The 22,735-nt window shown below is 43.3% G+C and overlaps 1 protein-coding gene and 1 long non-coding RNA gene across 5 annotated transcripts; both read left to right on the forward strand.

The window, feature by feature from the left end:
- The first annotated feature begins 118 nt into the window (after window positions 1-118).
- hdac6 (histone deacetylase 6) lies at window positions 119-22,610 on the forward strand. 4 transcript variants are annotated; one of them, XR_008695084.1, is made up of 29 exons: window positions 119-257; window positions 1,979-2,061; window positions 2,408-2,533; window positions 3,989-4,074; window positions 6,965-7,049; window positions 7,217-7,257; window positions 7,429-7,525; window positions 7,605-7,702; window positions 7,801-7,905; window positions 8,444-8,512; window positions 8,590-8,716; window positions 8,986-9,051; window positions 9,446-9,505; window positions 9,589-9,678; window positions 9,889-9,995; window positions 13,004-13,071; window positions 13,188-13,335; window positions 14,348-14,476; window positions 14,691-14,859; window positions 14,936-15,141; window positions 15,220-15,412; window positions 15,483-15,632; window positions 19,845-20,022; window positions 20,225-20,346; window positions 20,419-20,628; window positions 20,709-20,837; window positions 20,913-20,985; window positions 21,145-21,273; window positions 22,240-22,610. XR_008695084.1 is itself a non-coding variant. In XM_055510118.1 (29 exons), exons 1-29 carry the CDS (start codon window positions 218-220, stop codon window positions 22,306-22,308), a joined length of 3,327 nt encoding a protein of 1,108 aa, XP_055366093.1. In that variant the 5' UTR covers window positions 119-217; the 3' UTR covers window positions 22,309-22,610. The 4 variants fall into 4 exon arrangements, 3 of the variants coding, with proteins under 3 accessions (XP_055366093.1, XP_029011882.1, XP_055366094.1); XM_055510118.1 differs by having other exon boundaries at window positions 20,913-21,059; XM_029156049.3 differs by lacking the exon at window positions 119-257 and adding an exon at window positions 1,610-1,745 and having other exon boundaries at window positions 20,913-21,059.
- On the forward strand, window positions 15,639-18,132 carry LOC129604307 (uncharacterized). Its single transcript, XR_008695103.1, has 2 exons — window positions 15,639-16,665; window positions 17,211-18,132. It is a non-coding gene; the product is annotated as an uncharacterized LOC129604307 (long non-coding RNA).
- Window positions 22,611-22,735: the final 125 nt, after the last annotated feature.

Here is a 22,735-nt window from a genome sequence, read left to right on the forward strand (position 1 = left end):
CCGTGCTGAGGTGGACCTGGAGCGCGTCCGAATGGTAATCCAGCGCACATGTCAGTCATGTCAGCTATTGTTGGCGACAGCGGTCGTTGACCTGACGTCCTCTGTGTTTGTTAGTGGTACAAACTGGATGAGCTGTTTGAGCAGGAGAGGAACCTGAGGACGGCCATGACCAACCGAGCCGGGCTGCTGGCTCTGATGCTGCACCAGACCATTCAGCATGACCCCATTACTACAGACCTGCGCACTGCCAAGGACAGGTAGACAGCAGACAGACAGGCGGACGGCCGGATGGACGGACAGGCAGGCAGGCAGACAGATGGGTAGGCAGACAGGCATGCGGACAGACAGGCAGACGAGCAGGCGGACAGACAGGCAGACGAGCAGGCGGACAGACAGGCAGGCGGGCGGACAGGCAGGCAGGCGGGCGGACAGGCATGTGGATAGATAAACAGACGGGCAGGCAGGTGGACAGACGGACAGGCAGGTGGACAGGCAGGCAGACAGGAGAACATGTTACTAATACATTATTACAAAAAAATTCCAAATTAAACACAACTGTAGTTACAAAGTGAAGAGTTGATGATGATAAAGGGTGAATGAAGATATAGAAAACATCTCTGATAACTTGGTATAATTATAATCCTTATAATTATATCATTATTTTTCATCATCATTTGTTTTCTAAAGATGGGAAATTTATCTTATTACAATTAAAATCTTATAGTCATACACCCATCTAGTTGTCATCTTGTTTCTCCATTAGGCTTTTTGCAGTTATTGACTTTTATTTGTGAACAGAAATGTGATTAAACTAAAAACCTTTGAAACTACTGATCAGACACTGAGGTCAGGTCTACTACAGACAAAATAAATGGAACAGTAAAAGTGTTACTTGTTTTTATTGTGATGTTTTGTCTTTGTTGGTTTTATTTTTATTTCATCACATTTTCAAATTTACATTTAAAAGCTGGTGTTTGGTGAGTTCTGCTGTTATTTAAATCAAAATGGTGTCAAACGGCGAGTGCTTAGATGAACCCGTGAACACGTGATGAAGACGATTAAACACAATAAAAGCTGTAGCAGCCGAGTAAACATGTATTTCATAAGTAGTTTAATGACACATTTGTGTTTCTCACTAATCTCAGTCTACCCTAAAATATGAATAAATATCTGTAACCCCATCACAGACCGTCTCAACAAACATGTTTCGGTGTATTTTATGTAATTCTCAAGTTCACAGTCAAAACAGTGACTAACTAAGAAAACAACAAAGGAAGATTTAACCAACATGAAGAGAAATTAACTAAAATCGTGTCTGGAGCTGTTTGAATGTAGTTAATGCTGCAACTGAACACTTTCTCCAACTTCTTCTGCTCCATTGCTTTCTTTGCCACCCTATCCACATACTCATTCCCTTTATTGCTCACATGACCTGGAACACACATAAGCACAATCTCCCTGTTACTCTTCCTACTAAATCCTAAACGTCAAATAACATTTCCTGATTATATTGAGCCTTTTTTCCTAGTAAAGTATTTAATATTGACATAAAAACATTACAGATTAGACCTTTCCTCCACCTACCTCAGTGCCCTGAATCTGATTGTTTCCGACGCCTGACGTGACGTCATGTGTGTGCGACACCTCGGCTCAGTTGGCGCTCAGGGAAAACGAGCGAAAACAAGGATAAACAAAGATTCCGTCTTTTAAAGTCAGGGTTAGGCTGAATTGACCCAGGCTAGCAGGTAGTTCGGCTATGGTATTTGTTTAGGTCTGGGCACATGCTAGCTCTATATGCACTGACCGTTTAGTGATAGTATTGGTTGTTTGTCTTCTCTTGGGTTGTCGGAACCGCTGAAACTCATCTTCAGCTTACTGAGTCACAACGTTTTGACTCGTTTCCTCTGTAGACTGTAGATTTTACAAACATCAACAGCGTTTTAAATGCGGGTGCGAAGTTATACTGCTTTTGTTTCAGGTGGATCAAACATGAATTCTGGATCAGATCCTCCAGTGTCTGGACTCAAGTCAGTGAAGAGATCTCCTCGCTTGTCCGCTCAGGTCAGTCAGTTACTAGGTCGCCTGGCAGGTCAGACACCGCAGTGTCAATGTGACCAAAGTGAACAGACCACACAGCATCGGCTCTGTGTGCTGTATTACCATTGCCGTACTGTACCGTGCCGTACACGTATTCTGGGTTTGTTTAACTCCTGTCATAGATTTTCTTCAATGTTCACCAGCGTCCACTGTATGGAGTCAAATTAGGTTCAGATTAGATCTGTGCGTGCGTGCGTACGTGCGTGAACCGATCTGACCACAGCATAAAAACCAACACTGGCCACTTTTTTTGCAGAATCCACTTCAGTGTTTTATCAGGAGACTTAAACTCTCAGGTTTCTTTTTTCAGGGCAACAGGAGTGAAGGAAATCCAGCCGTGAGCGGAGGAAACATTGTGCAGGTGAAGAGGAGAGGAAGAATGGAGAGGAGCAGAGAGGACAGAGAGGAGGAGCTGAATGTCAGACTGCAGGCACTGGTACTGTATACAGATATGAAAAAGGGAAATTATTTTGTTTTAATACAGTAGATGAAAGAAACAGACAAAACAGGATAGAAGAAGAAGAACAACAACAGTGTTAACTGTTGTTCTGTATTGTGTATATTAATGTTGTGGAATCACAGGTTGTCAGGTGGATAGTTGGAAAAAGAAAACATTGGTATTGCACATTTTGGTAAGTACACAAAACAATGAATGAGTATTCCATGTAGTTACACATTGTGTGTCGCTGCAGTGATATGTTGTCCAGTCTGATGTCTGTGGGGAGCAATAACCTGCAGCAGCTCCTTCCTGCAATGGGGGTATAACACTCTGGTGCTGAAGGAGCTGCTCAGAGCCTGTACAGCGTGGTGCAGGGGGTGGAGGGGTTCTCCATGATGGATGTTAGTTTAGCCAACATCCTTCTCTCCGCCACCTCCTCCATGGACTCCAGTGTGCAGCCCAGGACAGAGCCGGCTTTCTGAACCAGCTCGTTGAGTCTCTTTCTGTCTCTGCCTGTACTGTCCCCATACATGACTACTGAAGCAGCTCAGCAGCTGTCTGCACACACCAAAGGACCTCAGTCTTCTCAGCAGGTGGAGGCCACTCTGGCCCTTCTCATACAGAGCGTTTGTGTAGTTTGACCAGTCCAGTTTATTGTTAAGGTGAACACGCAGGTATTTAAAAGTCTCTGAGTCCTGGATATTCACCGGTGTGTGGTTAAGGGGACCTTCTGAAGTCAAGCACTAACTCCTTTGTTTTGCTGGTGTTTAGGTGTTTATCCTCGCACCAGCACCCTTGACTGCAGACTACCACATCAGACACGCAGGCCTTCAGGCTCACAAACTGTGGCCTGTTTGTGAGGTAGTTTATAGTCCAAGTACCCAGATTTTGGTCCACGCCTGCCACCTTCAGCCTCCTCCTCAGAAGTGATGGCTGGATGGTATTGAAAGCACTGCAGAAATCAAAAAATAAGACCCTCACAGTGCTCACAGAGGGAAAGTGTGTCCCTTCTGTGGCAGCTACTGTAACATACTGCGTAGAGTTGGACAGAGTGGCGAAGAGGGGGGTGCAGGCATAGTTATTTCCCCAGAGATGAGCACGAGGGCCTGCGCGTATTGTGTCTGCAGCTGGGACATGGTGCTGTGCAGGTGCTCACATGCGGCAGCTGTGTCGGTCATTGGAGAGATGTAGGCGGTGACTACCGGCATATGGGAGAAGTGGGAGGTAGTATGACCGAACGCTGACTGAAACAACCTCAGACAGTTGAACACAGTGGAAACAGAGCTCAGTTCTTGACTTTTTTGTCTTCCTGGGGCCTGTAGCCTTGTGACACTGTGTGTGTGTGTGTGTGTGTGTGTGTGTGTGTGTGTGTGTGTGTGTGTGTGTGTGTGTGTGTGTGTGTGTGTGTGTGTGTGTGTGTGTGTGTGTGTGTGTGTGTGTGTGTGTGTATAGGATCTGTCAAGCCTATCCTTAATCTGCGGAACCGGTTTGGTTTACTCGGAGATCTTCACTCATCACCAGAACCTGTGGGATCCCAGGTATCAGCATATATCATGAATTTACTATTGACACATGGCATTACTGTACTGTTGCACAAAATCCAGATCAGGAATTAAGATGCTTCATTCATCATTGCTAACAGTATTCAATAATACAACACTCTGTCAGGATATTATAGATCCCTGCTACCTACAGTACACCAGCTTGACTAAGATGCAAACCTGCAACAGAATAAACCAGGATGAAATAAGGTCAAGCTAGGATGCGTCACTCAGCCTGTAGGTCTTCATTCAATTTTTCAACTCAATAAATTTTATTTATAGAGTGCCAAATCATGACGAGGTTATCTCAAAGCACTTTACAAAGTAAGGTTTAAGACCTTACAAAACTAAACTAAATTCAACAGATCCCACATACAGCAAGCCTTTAATTTGATAGCAACAATGGAAAGGAAAAACTCCCTCTCTAATGAGGAAGAAACCTCCAGCAGAACCAGGCTGGATGTGGTCGGCCATCTGCCTTGATCGGTTGGGGTGAGGGGAGAGAGAGAGAGGGAAAAGCACAGCAACAACAAACAAGCAACAACAAAGCACAGGCATGTAGCTCTGAATCCGATGATACCTGTAGGTGAGGACAGAGTGGAAGAGAGAGCGGGGGAGAAGCACAACTACTGGAAAGAAAGAGACAAGGTTAGTTAAATGATGGGTGGTTATTGGATAGAAGAGATAGAAGGAAACAGAGGAGCTCAGTGTATAAATCCCCCAGCAGTCTATGTCTATTGCAGCTTAACTAAGAAATGGTTCCAGTGACTATTTAAAGACTCAAGGAACCACAAATATTGCCCAGCGTTTTCAGAACGAAGTGATCTGCTAGGAACATAAGGAACTATGAGGTCTTTAAGATAAGAAGGAGCTTTATCATTAAGTGCTTTGTAGGTGAGTAGGAGAATTTTAAATTCTATCCTACATTTTACAGGCAGCCAGTGCAGAGAAGCTAATGTAGGAGGAATGTGATCTCTCTTTCCAAGTCCCATCAGAACTCTGGATGCAATTCAATTCAATTTTATTTATATAGCGCCAAATCACAACAAAGTTATTTCAAGGCACTTTACAAAGTAAGGTTTAAAACCTCACACAACTAAACCCAACAAATCCCACATACAGCAAGCATTTAATTAGACAGCAACAGTGAAGAGGAAAAACTCCCTCTCTAACGAGGAAGAAACCTCCAGCAGAACCAGACCGGATGTGGGTGGCCATCTGCCTCGACCGGTTGGGGTGAGAGGATAGAGAGAGAGAAAAGCACAGCAACAACGACAAGAAACAACAAGCAACCACAGAGCACAGGCAGGATGGTTGGACCAGGGACCGGACATAGGCAGGATGGTTGGATCCACAGCTACCTATCACAGACACATAGCTCTGATTCCAGTGATACCTGTAGGTGAGGACAGAGTGGGGGAGAGCACAATTACTGGAGAGAAAGAGACAAGGTTAGTTAAAGATGGAACAATGACGGGAGGTTATTGGATAGAAGAGTTAGAAGGAAACAGAGTTCAGTGTATAAATTAAGTCCCCCAGCAGTCTATGTCTATTGCAGCTTAACTAAGAGATGGTTCCTGTGACTAACAATAATTGCCAGTGACCTGAACCATCTCTAACTATAAGCTTTATCAAAAAGGAAGGTTTTAAGCCTAATCCTAAAGGTGGAGAGTGTGTCAGCTTCTCGAACCTGAAGAGGGAGCTGGTTCCAGAGGAGAGGAGCTTGATGATGCAGCATTTTGAATTAGCTGTAGGCTTTTTAAGGAGCTGTTAGACCATCCTATGAGTAAGGAGTTACAGTAGTCCAGCCTAGAGGTAACAAATGCATGAATCAGTTTCTCTGCATCGCTCTCAGAGAGGATGCTTCTGATTTTAGCTATATTTCTAAGATGAAAGTAGGCGGTTCTAGACATTTGTTTAATGTATGATGTAAAAGAGAGATCCTGGTCAAAGATGACACCAAGGTTTCTCACAGTAGAATCTGAAGCTAATGTTATGCCATCCAGGGTGGCTATCTGACTCAATAGTGTCTCTCTCTGATTTTCAGGCCCAATGATAAGAATTTCTGTTTCATCTGAATTTAGTTGAAGGAAGTTTTGGGACATCCAGGATTTGATGTCTTTTAAACAACTTTAAATTTTGACTAGTTGATCTGTCTAATTTGGTTCCAAAGACATATAAAGCTGGGTATCATCTGCATAACAATGGAAAATTTATAGAATGCTTCCTAATAATCTCACCTAGAGGAGACATGTATAGGCTGAACAGAATTGGACCAAACACAAAACCCTGTGGTACTCCATAGCTAATCCTTGTGCATGTGGAGAATTTGTCTTTAGCATGAACAAACTGGATTCTGTTGAATAAATAGGATTTAAACTATCCCAGTGCTGTTCCTTTAATTCCGAAGGTATGATCTAGTCTCTGTAATAAAATGTTATGATCACTTGTATCAAATGCTAACAGGATCTAACAGATCTAACAGGACAAGGATAGAACCTAGACCATTGTCTAATAGAAGATCATTAGTGAGTAACCAGAGCTGTTTCTGTGCTATGATGTTTTCTAAATCCTGACTGAAAACCTTTGTACAAGTTATTCCCACTTAGGTGGTCAGATAATTGTTTAGCCACGTTTTTTTCTAGAATCTTCATTAAGGGTAAATTTGAAATGGGGCTATAGTTGGCTAGTTCTCCAGGGTCCAGAGTAGGTTTTTTCAATAAAAGTTTGACAACAGCCACCTTAAAAGCCTGTGGTACATATCCTAAATTTAAAGATTGGTTGATTTGTTTTAATATGGACAAGCTGATTAAAGGTAGAAGTATTCTACTTCTGTTAAACACGCTTTACTTCTGTTTCGCTGGGTTGTTGTTGTTGTTGTTGTCAGTCACCCAGAGAATCCAGACAGAGTGAAATCCATCATGAAGGAGCTGGAGAAACAAGAGCTGCTATCTCACTGCATCAGGGTGGAGGTTTGTATGCTTGTTAATTACTTTTTCACAAATCCATAATACACCACACGGTGTAAGTAGCAAAACGATCCTACTAACATGTTCTATGTGACATGAATGGTGCAGACATCAGCATACATGATGTCAAGAGCTGCTGTCATTTAGTCAGTAGTTGTATTTTGTTTCAGCCCAGAGAAGCTACTGAAGACGAGCTGCTACTAGCTCACGCGTGAGTCCACACTTACTGTAACCACATTACCAAATTCTCTCAATATGTTCCTGTGATGTGCTGTTCTTTGATTTGAGTTCTTTGTGTGTGTGTGTGTGTGTGTGTGTGTGTGTGTGTGTGTGTGTGTGTGTGTGTGTGTGTGTGTGTGTGTGTGTGTGTGTGTGTGTGTAGAAAATCTTATGTGCAGCTGATGAGGTTGACTGAGAAGATGTCAGTGGGGGAACTTCAAACTCTGTCTGAGAAATACGACTCTGTTTATCTTCATCCTGTAAGACCAAACCCCCAGACAACCTGTCCTCCATCAGTTTACAGAAATCACTCATCTGATATTACCTGTGCGCCTGCAGGAGTCCTTTCAGGTGTCTGCTTTTGCTGTGGGGTCAGTCCTCCAGCTGGTCGATCAGGTGATGACCTTTAAACTCAGGAATGGATTCGCTGTCATTAGGTAAAAGCTACACCTTCTTGTGCTGCACCTAGGTGCCTCCTCATCAAGAATTCTAACTGCTCTGAGTGTGACACAGCTGTAACCGCAGTTTTTGTCAGACCTCCAGGTCATCATGCTCAGAGTAACAAGTCCAATGGTTACTCTGTCTTCAACAATGTGGCAATCGCAGCGCGATATGCTCAGACCAGACACTTGATCAGCAGGTAGGTGACGTAAAGTCTAAGCTTCAGTGTTTGTTCAAATAGATTTGACCAGAATTTAATGGGACCATTCACATTAATACCCAACAAGTATAAAGCTTTAGTCTGCAGTTGCTAAACAGGTAGTAGGACACTCAGAAAGCACCAACTCCACATGTAATAGACAAACCAGTCGATCGTCCAGCACCTGAAATATTTCTGTGTATGTTGGACAGTGTCTTATTTCAAGTGGATAGCTATTCCAATAAATACCTCACAATCCACTCTTTAAAGTTACTGGGGTTCAGCGACCTGCAGCTGTTGATGTTCCAGGAGGGAAGCTTCTGATTCATTGAGTTGTTCACAGTAACTATGAGTTTAGGTTCAGGTCAGACTCTACACCTGATGGGGAGGTCTGTATTTACTAGTTTCTATCGCTTTAAAGCAGTAGGGTCTGACGATGGGGGGGTTCTTCTTTGATGAAGATCATATGACCTCAGTAAAGTGTTTAGTTCTGCGGATGTCCTGATGATGAAGCACTTTTAATATTTGTCTCTTTCAGAGTGCTGATCGTGGACTGGGATGTTCATCATGGTCAGGGAATTCAGTACATGTTCCAGGAAGACCCTAGGTGATCTGTTCTTCATTTTCTTCATTTCAGTGATGATTCCTGGGATCTCAACTAACAGTGATCTCTATGTTTTGTAGCGTTCTGTACTTCAGCGTCCATAGGTACGAGTTTGCCTCCTTCTGGCCCCATCTCACAGAGTCGGACAGTCAGTCCATTGGCAGTGGACGAGCTGAAGGAAGGAACATCAACTTGCCCTGGAACAAGGTGAGTCCTGCTGACCTCAGCTGGTGCTGCCATTCACCAAACCTGTGATTTTCTTATGCTCCATAACCAAATCTAGTTTAACTGCAAGGGTGTAAATGGTGTGTTTTGATGCAGAAAACTGTGAGCATCACAGGACAATGGCGCTTTGTTCTGATGAAGGAAGTAACTGTTATAAACCAGCAAAAAGTGATTTAGTGGCATGAACTGATTGTTATTCATCAGTGCTCCAGCTGCTTCATTTCTTCTGTTTTATCTGATGCCTTGTTCAGACCAGGATGACAGACGCTGATTACATGGCTGCCTTTCAACAGCTACTGCTGCCTGTGGCCTACGAGGTAACGCACAGAGTTTCACACCCGGAAGCGACCAGAGGATGAGGTCACAGCTGCTCCTAATCCAGTGATCAGCTGCAATGATGCTCAGGGTTAGACAGATAACAAAGGAGAAGAAGTGTAATTCTGACCATGAATCATATATACAGAGAAGACCAGAACCTTTAAATCAGAAGACAAGAAATAAATAGGTCATATAAAGGTCACCTTACTTTTGAAAAGCTAAAAACATTTAATAAGTAGCTAATGTCACTGTACTTCTGCCCAGTCATTACCAGCACCTGGAAACAGTAGTAACAACACACTGCAACTATCAGTGTGTGTGTCCTGTGGCTATGCAGTCAGTCGTCTCTGACCAGTGTCAGCTTGGTTCAGTCTAACCTCTAACCGTGTTCAGTTTCAGCCTCAGTTGGTTCTGGTATGTGCCGGTTTTGATGCTGCTGTCGGTGATCCGAAGGTAAGAAAAAACCCAAGATCACTGATGTAGTATTGTCACAAATTGGTTTGATTGGATTAAATATTTACTGTGTGCGTGTTCAGGGGGAGATGTGTGTGAGCCCTCAGTGCTTCCATGTCCTCACCCACATGCTGATGGCTTTGGCTGAAGGTCGATTGGTTCTCGCTCTTGAGGTAAAACAGCAAGAAGTTAATTTGACAAATGTAGACAAGTAATAGCTTAACACACACACACAGTATAGTATAGTGAGAAGAGTTGTTTTTCATAAAGGCAGCTGGATCTTCATTGTCCAGTGGGTGTATTCAGTGACAAGCTGCACATGTGTATTTCTGGTTAAATGTTGTTCTGTTAACATGTTTAACATGGATGTGGGCTGTTTATAGGGAGGTTACAACCTGCAGTCGACAGCAGAGGGCGCCGCAGCCTGTGTCAAAGCTCTGCTGGGGAGAGCATGTCCTCCTCTGGCCCCGCCCACCGCTCCGTCTAACAGGTAACACCTGGGCGACAGACAGGTACAGGAACCCATAAACGTGATCCTGAGACTCTGTCTGGGCATTCTCTCTCAGTCGCTTCCTCTCTGTGTCTCTGTCTGTCTCCCTCCCTCTCTGTCTCTTCTGCGTGGGGCATTTCTGGACTGTTGTCTATCACTTATCTTCAGTGACAAGGTAATGGAACACAGTATTAGCAGGTTCTGTTGTTGCTGTTCTGTTACGCAAATATCACATACGGTTTTCGAATGAGCTGAGCCGTAGTGCATTTGTCAGGAAGAAAGTTTGGGTTCATCAGTTGGCGGAACGTGTACTGATGCTTGCTGATGAGTACGTGACTGTCTCGTCGCTGTTTGTGCCTTCCATCCAAGTTACGGTCTTGGGTGTTTCGCCGATGAGCTGCTGGAGAAGGAACTTTCCTTTTTTGGTTTTAACACACTTTGTAAGGATGCGAGGCTGCAGCGTGTTCAGACACTAAGGAGGCAGGCGTTCATGTCCTGAGCGATCCGGGACAAACCAAGTCGTACTCAAGGACACACCTGGAGCCCTGGTGGGCTTGAATCTTGGACCTTATGCTTCCCCGGGCTGATGCTCTACCTACTGTGCTACTTAGGCCACCAGAGGAAGGGTGGGGGGTGGACTGTATTTGCACCATACGTGCATATGGTGGATAGAAACACTAGAGAACCACATCCACCTTTCAGTTGCTGAAAACAATTTTACCAATGCTTGGAGAAAACTTAATCCATAGGTTAGGCAGTATACATGGGTGAGGGCTACTAAAGGCAGGGTTACTGCTGCCAGGCTGGACAGAATTTATTTGAACAAAATTGGTTGATGGAGGTCGTTATTTCACTAGCCGGGTTGTCCGATTAAGTCTTTTGTCAGGCTTTCTCTGACCTTTGGAGTCTATGGTGGGAAGCGGGATACGCTCACATTACAGGCACAGAAAAAGATTTCATCAGTGAGCTAAAAGCAGACTTTAGGTTACTAAAGGATGAACTTGTTAGTGGTACTGGTAGTGATCATAAAGCTGAATGCCATATTGTGATGGACAGATGTGGCTGCACAGGGGCTGTGCTGACACTTTTACCAAAGAAAGGAGTCTTTGGGCTACTGATGAGCTGGAGACCAGTGTCATTTGTTTGTGCAGACTATAAAATGATTGCAAAGTATCTTTTGAACAGAATCAAAAAGTACATTATTGTGCACCACTGCCAAAAATACTGTATCCCTGTATGCACAATGGTGGAAAATTTATTTTAGCTGCAAGAAATAATTTATCATTCATTCTAATATGCTGGAGTTGAAAGTTTGTATTTTAAAACTTGATCAAGGAAAGGCTTTTGATAGGATTGATCATGTATATATCTTTTTAACACTTGCTTTTGGTTTTTGGAAGTGTTTCACTTTATGGATTCAGACTCTTTATTGGGAAGCATCTGTACTAATAAAAGTGGGGGGTTGACCGAGTCGACCAGTCCTTGTGCAGAGAGGCATCAAGCAGGGATGTCCCATGTCTGGCTTGCTCTATGCTTTGGCCATTGAGCCACATTTACACCACCTTAGGCAAGGCCTGATGGGACTTGGTATACCCAGGATGGTTTCACAGAAGGTCTCTTTATCAGGATATGCTGATGATAAATCACTTTTTATAGTTTTGCAAAATGATGAGATAGTTCTTAAGCACAAAGTGAGAGTGCGAGCCTCATCTGCTAAGGCAAATTGGGCTAAATGTGAAGGAGAATGGAGGAATGAAGAACAGCTGGTGCTGCCAGAAGGGCTGCAGTGGAGCAGAAATGGGATGAAATAACTAGGTGTATTTTGGGGTAATAAAGTTAAAAGTTAATCATAAACTAATAATAAAGTTAATAAAGTCACTTTTGGGAGAAGAGCTGGGAGAGGTTGATTGAGAAGGCTGACGCCCGATTGTATAGGTGGGCTTGGATCCACCCCCCCAGCTGTCTATAGGGGAAGGGTTCTAGTTGCTAACAATCTCATTACTTCTATGCCATGAAAGCCTTGTTGAGCCTTTAGACCAGGGATGTCAAATGTATGGCCCAAGATGATTTTGAGCTGCAATCTTTCAATAAAATAAACTGCTGTTCCAATTGTGTCCACTGTGTGGTGCAGTAGTGATTATGTTAAGCAAGCAAACTGTTTATAACAGAACAGAGCAAGTAGGTCAAGCAAGCACAGCCAGTTTGGATGAGGTACTTTGTTTTGCCCGCAAAACCTATTACGGCTTCTACTTTTAATGTTATGTGCTTTGGCACCCTCTTTGCTCCAATATGCCTCAAAGAAGCGGACGCAGAGTGTTATAAGATGGTCATCGTCCTATTTATTCACAGAAGTAAATAGGAAAGTTCACAGCATGTTACCGTGCTGAAAGAATATATAATAATATATGCTGCTAATATAATATATGATGACAAATACTGTACTGTATGACAGGCAAAGGCCGAAGACAGAAGGTGAATGAACTGTTGACGGGTCTGTGTTTACTCTCAGCCGAGACATCAGTGCTGCTGCAGTGAACGCTAACTACCTCATTGCTAAATGGCTTCAAAACCATTTAGTGAGGGTGAATTTGTAAAAACGTGCATGATGAAGGCAGCGGACATTGTGTGCAAATATCAACCTCACAAGAAACACAGTTGCAGACAGGATTTGGACAGCCAGTTGAAGCAAAAAAAAAAAAAAAACTCCCTTCTCACCCCACGCGGGTGGTCTCATCCACTTTCCAAGCTCGGGTCCTCTACCAGAGGCCAGGAAGCTTGAGGGTTCTGCGCAGTATCCTTGCTGTTCCTAGGACTGCACTTTTCTGGACTGAGATGTCGGATGTTTTTCCAGGGATCTGTTGTAGCCATCTGTTTGGGGGTCACTGCACCCAGTGCTCCGATCACCACAGGCACCACTGTGGCCTTCACCTTCCAAGCCTTCTCCAGTTCTTCTCTGAGCCCTTGGTATTTCTCTAGTTTCTCATGTTCCTTTTTCCGATTTCTCTCAGTGCTCTGCAGTCAATCTCTCGGTCCATCTCTGCTGTGTATCCACACTGGACCTTTCTACAAGTGCTGGGTAAGTCTTCCACACAAAACCACACCTCCTAAGGTAATCTCAATTGTATGCGCCTAAACATCATTTAATAGAAATATCTATTCATTGAGTTCAAAAGCTTCCTGTTACCTGTGCAGAAGGCGTCCAGTTGGCTGAGAACAGTGTCCTCAGGGACACATCCAATGAGGAGGTCCTCAAGCAGGCTGGTCCCACTCCCTCTGTGGCCACCAACACAGGTCTGGTTTATGATGAGAGGATGATGGAGCACCTGAACTTGTGGGACAGGTGAGTCACCTGAGGCCTCATATACAAAGGCTACTTATGCACAAAAATATGGCATTATCTCCGCAAATATTCAGATGTATCAATAACTACATGACCGTAGTAATGTGCGTAGATCTACAGTAGCTCCTTGCCAGGCATATGTACTTTTCTACAGCTATTGGTCCATTGGCAACATTAAGAGGTGAAGCTGGGAAAATGTTAATGATGTGAAAACGATCAATCGTCACACTGACCAAACGATAAATAATGAGTCTGGAATGAAGAGTGGATATAAAAACATGCTCAAATTAATAATAATAACAACAGCTCTAGCCCTGTTAGAGGATCCGCTAGAGGATCTGTTGGCATGACACAGTGAGAAGTTTCGCAGCCAGTGCACATCTAGCTGCTAACCACAGGGTTCCAGCCAAGAGGGTATATAGAGGGAGCTGCAGACCAGTTGGGTACATGCCAGTAGCCCCTGAGCCGAGCCAAGCCATGCCAGTTGAGATGCAATCATACATATGTAAACAGGGTATAGCAAGTTCCCATACGTACAATGGTGGATCAGGGCAACACTACGTGTACAGTGCAATTTGCAGCGAAAGCCGGTTTAGCTGATGTAATAGGAGCCATCGACTGGACACAACTATAAAAGTAACCCATGTCAACAGGAAACATTTTGATTTCATCAATGTACAAACAATCTGTGTCGCACAATTGCAACGACAGTCAGTAATGTTGTGGTGAGGTGCCTGGTTCAACTAATAAATCAATATTAATAATAAATAAATGAACAGCCCTAATATTAATTCTTGTTGCACAAAAGAACCTGTCTTTAGTGTCAACACTAGTCGGTGGTTTAATGTAGAGACTTCCTATTAGTTTCTGAACACAGTGTCAGGGGGTCAGAACGTCGCGTAGGACAACTTTAGTAGAAAATCTATGCAAATTCTTGTACATTAGGCCCCAGGTCTGCACTGGGTCTGACAACATGAAGATATGCCATCAATGTCCTGCTGTGTTTTTGCAGACATCACCCCGAGCAGCCACAGAGGATCTCCAAAATCTTCTCCAGACTTCAGCAACTGGGTTTGGTTGATCGTTGTCAGCGGATACCAGCTCGCTTAGCATCACACGAGGAGCTATCCCTCTGCCACAGGTCACTAACTATGATTTATGAAGACAGACTGGTGTGGTGCATGCAGTTTTTCCTCTGTTGCTGTCAAATTGTAATTAAAGGCTTGCCGTATGTGGGATTTGTTGGGTTTAGTTGTGTAAGGTCTTAAAACTTACCTTGTAAAGTCCCTTGAGATAACCTTGTCGTGATTTGGCGCTATATGAACAAAATTGAATAGTAAACCGTGTGTGTTTAGCATGCAGCACATTGAGCAGATGAAAGCTACAACAGACATGAAGCCAAGAGATCTGCATAAACTGGGACAAGAGTTCAACTCCATCTACATCAACAACCAGAGCTTCCAGTCGGCTCAGTTAGCTGCAGGAGGCTGCTTCAACGCTGTGGAGAGGATCCTGGATGGACAGGTAGCACATGGGGACACTTCTCACATACAGTTATTACATATTAGAGTGGTCTGGTTGAATTTGTTGACCTGTCCAGGTGAGTAACGGCATAGCCGTCGTCCGTCCCCCTGGTCACCACGCGGAGAGAGACTCTCCCTGTGGTTTTTGTTTTTTCAACACTGTAGCGCTCACCGCCCGCTACGCACAAAAAATCTCCAATGATGCACCACTGAGAGTTCTCATCCTGGATTGGGACGTTCATCATGGCAATGGGACACAACACATATTTGAGGATGATAACAGGTGAGGAGCAGGAAGTGATGTGAGAAAGTGGAGTCTGACTTAATTTGAATTGATGATGCACTCCATCTCTGTCTCCAGTGTCCTGTACATCTCCCTCCATCGCTATGACAATGGAATGTTCTTCCCCTCGTCAGAGGATGCTGCCCCCAATTGCGTGGGTGTTGCCAAGGGGGCAGGATTTAATGTCAATGTGGCCTGGAGTGGAGGACGCATGGGTGATTCCGACTATCTTGCTGCATTTCACCACGTTGTCATGCCTATCGCTACTGAGGTAACAAGGTACACACATGTTTTGGCAGACCTGATGGATTGGATCTGATTGCTTGGCCCTCTCTCTACAGTTTAACCCTGGTCTGGTTCTGGTGTCAGCTGGGTTTGATGCAGCTCGGGGGGACCCTCTGGGTGGGTATCATGTAACCCCAGAAGGTTACGCCCACCTCACACACCTGCTGATGTCACTGGCCGGGGGTCGAATCCTGCTCATCCTGGAGGTAAGTAGTATTTTTGGACCTGGATGACAGACCTTCTTTTTAGAAGGAATTGGTTTAGTACAGGGGTGGGCATACCTGGTCTTTAAGGGTCGGTGTCCCTGCTGGTTTTCCAACTTTCCCTGCTGATCACCTTCATCAGGTGTGTCATTTAGCTTTTTCAACTCCTGATTGACTGAAAACACCTGATCGAGGTAATCAGCGGTACCTGGGGCAGGGAGAGTTGGCAAACTAGCAAGACAGCGGCCCTTGAGAACCAGGTTTGCCCACCCCTGGTTTAGCACCTGAACCTAATCGTAGCTCTCAGGTGTAGAACAGTGGAAACGGCAGCAGAACCTGAAACAATGGGGACATTAAACTTCACTAAACTGAATCAGAAGGACGCCACAATCACTGACTGGTCTGGAGACATACAGTGCATCTGGAAAGTATGCATAATGTCTCACTTTTTCTACATTTTTCTTTGTTACAGCCTTATTCCAAAATGGATTAAATTAATTTATTTCCTCAAAATTCTTCACACAATACACCGTAATGACAATGAGAGAAAAGATTTTTTCAAATTGTTGCAAATTTATTAAAGGTCCATCCATATGCAAAATTCACTTTTTGGACATTCTGGTACGTTTATTTGACTCCCTGGGTCACGTTAAGACACTCCTGGTTTGTTAGAAGTACGTCCCCTATTTATTTCACATTTTTGAGAGTTTATCCTGTCCGGTTCAAGAACCATGGTTTCAAATTTGGCGGACTATGTACGTCTGCATTCACTTGACCACTCACAGAACCAGCTTCAGCCCCGCCCAGACAAACCTGGACCCCTAAATGTACCTGCAACATTACATTTCAGTCACTCACTGCGCAGTCTACCACATTGCGTTTTAGTCACTCCCTGTACGCTCCAGCATAGTAGGTGGCAGTGATGCACCTTTCAGTTGGTTGCCACCCGCCATTTAAAAGACAAAAGAAGAAGTCACTCAGGTTGAAGAAGCGCTCCGTTCCTACAAGACGTGATCCACTTGCTGCTTCCCCAAACGTAAGTACATGCTTGATACTTATTTGAAGTATGTATTCCAGACGTTTCTCTGTTTATAATGTAGCTTCCCTCCTGTGTAAGGAATGCTAATTGCTAGAACCGTTGAATCTAACAGCTACAGCGACAGAGAGAGACGGTGTTGCAAGGTGTTGACACGCAATTTGGATGAGTCCAAGCCTCTCCAGCATTTGTCCGGTTCGAATCGAGTGATATATGGTACTGAGGTCATTTACTCAGCTCACATTTTAGCTGCTAACGTTATGTTAGCCACTAGCGCGATGGTAGCGCAGCGTTAGCGGCTAGTGCTAGCCTCCACATGATGTTCAGTACAACTTGGGTTTGGCTGCGATAGTAAGTTGTGAGAGTCAGCTGTGTAATTACTACCGAGCCTGTAGTGTGTACGTCGTAGCCCAAGTAGACCTGTGAATTTGGGTTATGGCAAGTTCTATCTAAGTCTAACATGTATGTTGTTGCTGTCTTCTCATATGTGTTGCTTATCCTGTCAGCTACTGTAGCTGTAAACGTGACTTGTTTTTTTCATACAGGCTGATGCATGCCAGCTGCCGAAACGTGAGGAGGTTGCTTCTCAAACTGACTCCACTACAGGCTGTGGACACACAGCTACCTTGTAGAAGAGTTGTCGCTCACCTCAGGAGCAAAGTTATGTACATTTAACAGCAGTATAATCATTTGTTGGCCAATATGCAGTTTTATTTGACTGAGATTGAGATTTTGCATTTCACATTCCAGTAGTTGTGGTATTCATAATCTGATCTATATTATTGTCTATATATATACTCTATATTCAGTTGGTCAACTTATTCTTATATTTTAGTCCGTTGACGGGTAAATTGTAATTCTGGTGTTATGGTGCAGATTGTGTGGAAAATGTGATGGAGACCATCTTTATTAAAGTCCTGCTGGACCCAGGTCGTTATATGGAGGACCTTGTGAACATCCCTGTCCCACCGGCCCTCTTAGCAGAATTTGAGCAACCTGACAGAAAGGAGGTCATTAATGTCATGCCAAGATTTAACAAACCAGCATTTTAAAAGCTAAGTTGAATGTTTGCTCCAAACACCATTAAAACTGATCTAAATACCTCTATTTATTGTTTAGATCTGTAAAGGTTGTGAGATACATAGGAAATACTGGTCATTTCATTAATCTGCTATTCTATTCTTTATACCTTCTAGAGTGTTGTCTAGGAAAACCGCTGCATCCTCCATCTGAACAGCAGCTGCACTGCTTTCAATGTCTTCCAAAACGTGATGAAGACAAAAAAGATCCCCACATCTCCCCAGCCAACTGCCCATGACTGTAGCTGTTCCACTACAAAAACTATGCTTTCAACATAACCATGAATCCTACCCATTCATTTTGTGGTCTGCAAATTGAACTGTGACGGTAACTTATCCAGCATTATAGTGCTGGTGCATTGGTTGACAATAAAGTTGGCTTTGACTATTGCGGTTTCACTGAACTATGTTTGTATGTATATACCTATGAGGGAAAATGAAAAACAAATGTTTTATAACATTTCAACTTTAATTGAGGTATTGCCACAAAAACAATAATTTAGGTATTTCACAATTGGCCTAAGTCCAACATAGGTGCCTTGTGCCTCAGGAAACACTGCCCTAATCCAGACCAGGGAAGGTGGGATGACAACTTGGACTCTTTGCCCTCGAAGTCCCAGCGTCAGCTAACAAGACTTCTAGACTAGATACCTGCAACAACTTGAGATACACATAGACATAGTACTGTCAAATTTATGACCTGGGATTTTTCAGTTTTTTCTATTTTTAATAAATTTGCAAGGATTTCAAGAAAGCTTTTCTCTCATTGTTATTACAGGGAATTGTGTGTAGAAATTTGAGGAAATAAATGAATTTAATCAATTTTGGAATAAGGCTATAACATAAAAAAATGTGAAAAAAGTGAAGCTCTATGAATACTTTCCGGATGCACTATAGACATACGGTCAGGTCCATAAATATTGGGACATCAACGCAATTCCAATATATTTGGCTCTGTACACAACCACAATGGATTTAAAGTGAAACAAACAAGATGTGCTTTAGCTGCAGACTGTCAGGGTCCATGTACCTTTTGATTTTTTGTTTAAAATCAAAAGTCATAAAGGGTCAGAGCAGGTTCTGCTGATCTGCATTGGTTCCCCTTCAGCAACATAATTAACTGGCCCTGTGTTGGCTCTGGGCCGTAGTTTGCCCCTGCCTGACACTTTTATTTCCACCAAATGTAACAGAGCTCTCCATTTCTCTGTCACACATTAAGAAATAACCGTAGAAGAAGTTGCTAATAGCAGTAAGCTCCAATAAACTTCAGACTAAAACATTAAAACAAAAAACGATTTCAGCTTGAAGGTATGGTTGAATGGTTTTAAAATTCAATATTTTGATATGTGAATGAAATGAAAATTCAGAAATAGTAGCTTTATTTGTTTTTTCATTACCACTTTAAAAATGAAATAATGAACTTTTGATTATAAATGAAAAATCAATTGAACGAAAGGTACACAGACCTGCCAGCTTTAATTTGAGGGTATTTACAGCCAAATCAGTTGACCGGTGTAGGAATTAAAACAGTTTGTAAATGTTTGAAGGGAAAATGCCCAAAGAACAAGCAGGAACTGAAGACAGTTGCATTGGAAGCCTGGCAGAGCATCATTAGGCATGAAACCCAGCATCTGGTGATGTCTATGCGTTCCAGAATTCAGGTTGTATTTGAATGCAATGGTTCTGCAGCCAAGTATTAAAATGAAAGTGAACGTTTTATATATGATTTTTATCATGACTGGAGAAGTCGACCTACCCCAAAGTTAAAAATAGGAATAAACCAGCATCCTGGTAGCTCAGTAGGTAGAGCATTGATCGGTTCGAGTTCCCTCCCAGCCTCTGGCACCCGGTGTTTCCTTGAGCAAAATGCTCCACACTAGCTGAGTGATGCACCATTGCTGCTCACTGCTCCCTCACACATTTTTAATCTGATGCTTCTTCATCACTGTCACAGCAGTTTCCTTAAATGCAGTAATTATTATTTTTATTTGTTGGCCCAATTAAAGACGAAATGCGAAACGTGAGAGCTAAGCAGAGTATAAACTGTCCTGAGACATCACCTGATAATGTGCTTCAGCTGATTTGCATCTCTTCTTTCAGGGAGGTTATAACCTGTCATCTATTTCTGACGCCATGATGATGTGCACCAGCATGTTACTAGGAGAGCCTCCTCCATCCTTGGTGACGCCCGCATCCCCGCCTCACCATAATGCTGTGGCAACGATCAATGAGGTCATCCGATACCACGCCCCTTACTGGAGGTCACTGAGGATACACAGTGAGTAGATGTTTAGCTTAGATCATGGTCCTACTTTTTTATTTGTTTTTAAAATGTAGTTAAATTAAATTTAGTTTTTAATTCATCCTGTTTTATGAATGTGGTTAGTATTGAATTTTATTCTAAAAACGTTGTTGTTGTTTTTTTATTATATTGTTCTTTTTCCTTATTACCTTCATCATCTGCCTGGCCTCCCATTCAGTCCCAGAGTCTGTGCAGACATCCCTGCCCTCCCCAAAGCATCATGGAAAACGCAGTTCTAAAGGAAGAAGCAGGAAGTTAGAGACGCCTCTGCAGCCTCCTACAGAACCAGAGAACACCACGGTGGGTAGCAGAGTTTTAAAAAAACCTAAAGTTCATAATATTGTGTGAGCGTTTTTGCTTTCATCCAATCAGACGGAGTCCAGCCTGGCCCACCTCAGTCAAGGATTGTCCAGTTTGGACATCAGTGAAACCTCAGCAAATCAGATGTCTGCTGCATCCACTCTGGTGGGCGGGGGAAAGGTTCATCTCAGTTTTGAAGTTACGTATAAAAGTGAAGCGAAGGCCGAATCAAATGTAGCTGTACCCATTCAGAGCCAATCAGGAGACGGCACGCCATCTCAGGTGTGTCAACAGAGTCTCATTTTTAACTAACTTCAGTCTGATGTTACTGTAGAACTGTCATCATTGTTAACTCTCTGTAGACTGTTGCCATGGAAACATCAGATGTGGCTGCTGCTGCTGGTGGAGTCTGGGCAGAATTTGAAGGAGCGTGCGGTTGGTCCAAGCCTGAGACACATCTGGACCTGATGTGTAGAGAAAAGACAGATGGAGTCAGTATCCTGTCTGTCTATTATATCCTTCTCTCTGGTGTGTTTCTGACTGTCTTTCTGTTTTTGCGTCCCTAGACCTCTTTGTTCTTGATTGAGCCTCTATCGTGGTGTCCTCACCTGGATGCTGTTAAGCCTGTCCCTCCCTCAGGTATCAACACCTTCCAGCTATGTCAGGACTGTGGCTCAGATTCTGAGAACTGGATCTGCCTTACTTGCTACCAGGTCTCTGGTCTCCTCTGTACAGCACGTACTTATCCTTGTGCAGATGATGTCATAGTGTCTCACCTGTTCACTCCCGTGTTCTTAGGTGTACTGTGGTCGTTATGTTAATGAGCACATGGTGACTCACAGCGTTGTGTCCGAACATCCTCTGGTGCTGAGCTTCTCTGATTTGTCTGTGTGGTGTTACCTGTGTGAGGTCTACATCCATAACCAGGTATGTCCTAGCTGTAGTAACGTCAGATTAGGTGCCAGCATCTCTGTTATGTGTTATGGTGTTGTGATATTTATCAGAAGGAGCAGTGTGAGGGTTTTGTTCTTTTTGCTTGTCTGCTGGCCTGTCTTTCGGGTTTTATTTAAAACTGTCAAATCCTGCTGCTTTTAGATTTTTACTGTGCTTTACTTGGTGTTGGGAGCTCCCTTCATCTTTGCACAAGGCTTCAGGTTTACAGCACTATGTGAAGAGGAGATGATGAAGGCTTCAGGAAAGAAAGCTGCATGACCTTTCATCATGGAAAACATGAACTATTCCTTTTTCAATAAGATAAGAATACAGGGAGTGTAGCCTTGTGTGTCTTAAGAAGATCTGGTTAAACAAACAGACACCTGGCTCTGCTGGTGTCTCTTCTCGAACCCGAGGGACTGGAAGACACTCTGCTGCAGTGGGTCAGGCTGTTGAGCTGCTCGGACTACATCATCTTCTGTAAGGAGAACACAGTATTTCCTCAACAGGAGCTTGGAGACTCCTGAGCTTACAGCCCTACTCAATTAGAAGAGGAGAAGGGCTTTCATTTCAGGGGACAAAGAAAAGAGGATCGAGGTGAGATAGGCCAAGGGCAGCTACAAGAAGAGTCTGGAAGAGCAGATGATGTGTGAAGATCAGGCCCTGTTCACAGAGGAATAGTGATGAAGATCAGGGCTGGGCCACAATTTAATTCTGTTCTCCTACACATTTGACTCCAGTCCCACCTCCCTCTACAAGCTTTCCTTCACCTCCCTCCCTCCTCTCCCTTAACATCAGAGAGGATCAGCCCCAGACGTCTCAGGGAATGTGCTCACCAGCTCTTCAAGCGAGAATAGTTGAGGGTTAGGGTTGGGCTGAACATGTATATGTACATATGATACACTCAGTGGAAGCAGCTGGATCAATATAGTTAATATTTTTAATTGACTGTGCTTTTAGGTTGTGTATGAAGCTAAAAATGCTGCTCACTGTGCCAAGTTTGGAGAGGAGATCCCTCCATGGAGCTGAGAACACAAGAAAGTGATGAAGAGAAGAGAAGAATGTTGCAACGGAAACTAGCAACAGTGGTCCTTTGTGGGAATGATCTGCCGTGTCCCAATAGTGAGCAAAATTGAGATATTTTATGTAAATGTTTAACCTGAGATTGGTGCTGATCTTCATTATCACTGTTATTGTTAAAAGAATTGTATTGCTTCAGTTTCCTGAAATTGTAACGCTTTTTGAGAAGTCAGTGGGTTACATTTAGTTCTTGAACGAGTAACAAAACTCTGCATGTTTCACTTTTATAAATTAATTTTAATTATTTCAAATATTTGTCATGGGAATGGTTATATAATGAGTTTTTTCATTGTGTCACTGTCAACTGATTTGTTCATTCTGATTTGTTTCATCCTGTTGACCTATTTCTGATATTTATTATTTATCTCTCAAAAAA

The sequence above is a fragment of the Betta splendens genome, chromosome 7 (assembly GCF_900634795.4).
Source record: "Betta splendens chromosome 7, fBetSpl5.4, whole genome shotgun sequence".
NCBI lineage: Eukaryota > Metazoa > Chordata > Actinopteri > Anabantiformes > Osphronemidae > Betta > Betta splendens.

Bases quoted from the DNA above. Each gene is read 5' to 3' on its own strand.
- hdac6 (XM_055510118.1), top strand. From the start codon at position 218: ATGACCCCATTACTACAGACCTGCGCACTGCCAAGGACAG. The intron at 258-1,978 runs GTAGACAGCAGA...CTTTTGTTTCAG, and splicing joins CTGCGCACTGCCAAGGACAG to GTGGATCAAACATGAATTCT. The intron at 9,996-13,003 runs GTAACACCTGGG...GATTTCTCTCAG, and splicing joins CCCACCGCTCCGTCTAACAG to TGCTCTGCAGTCAATCTCTC.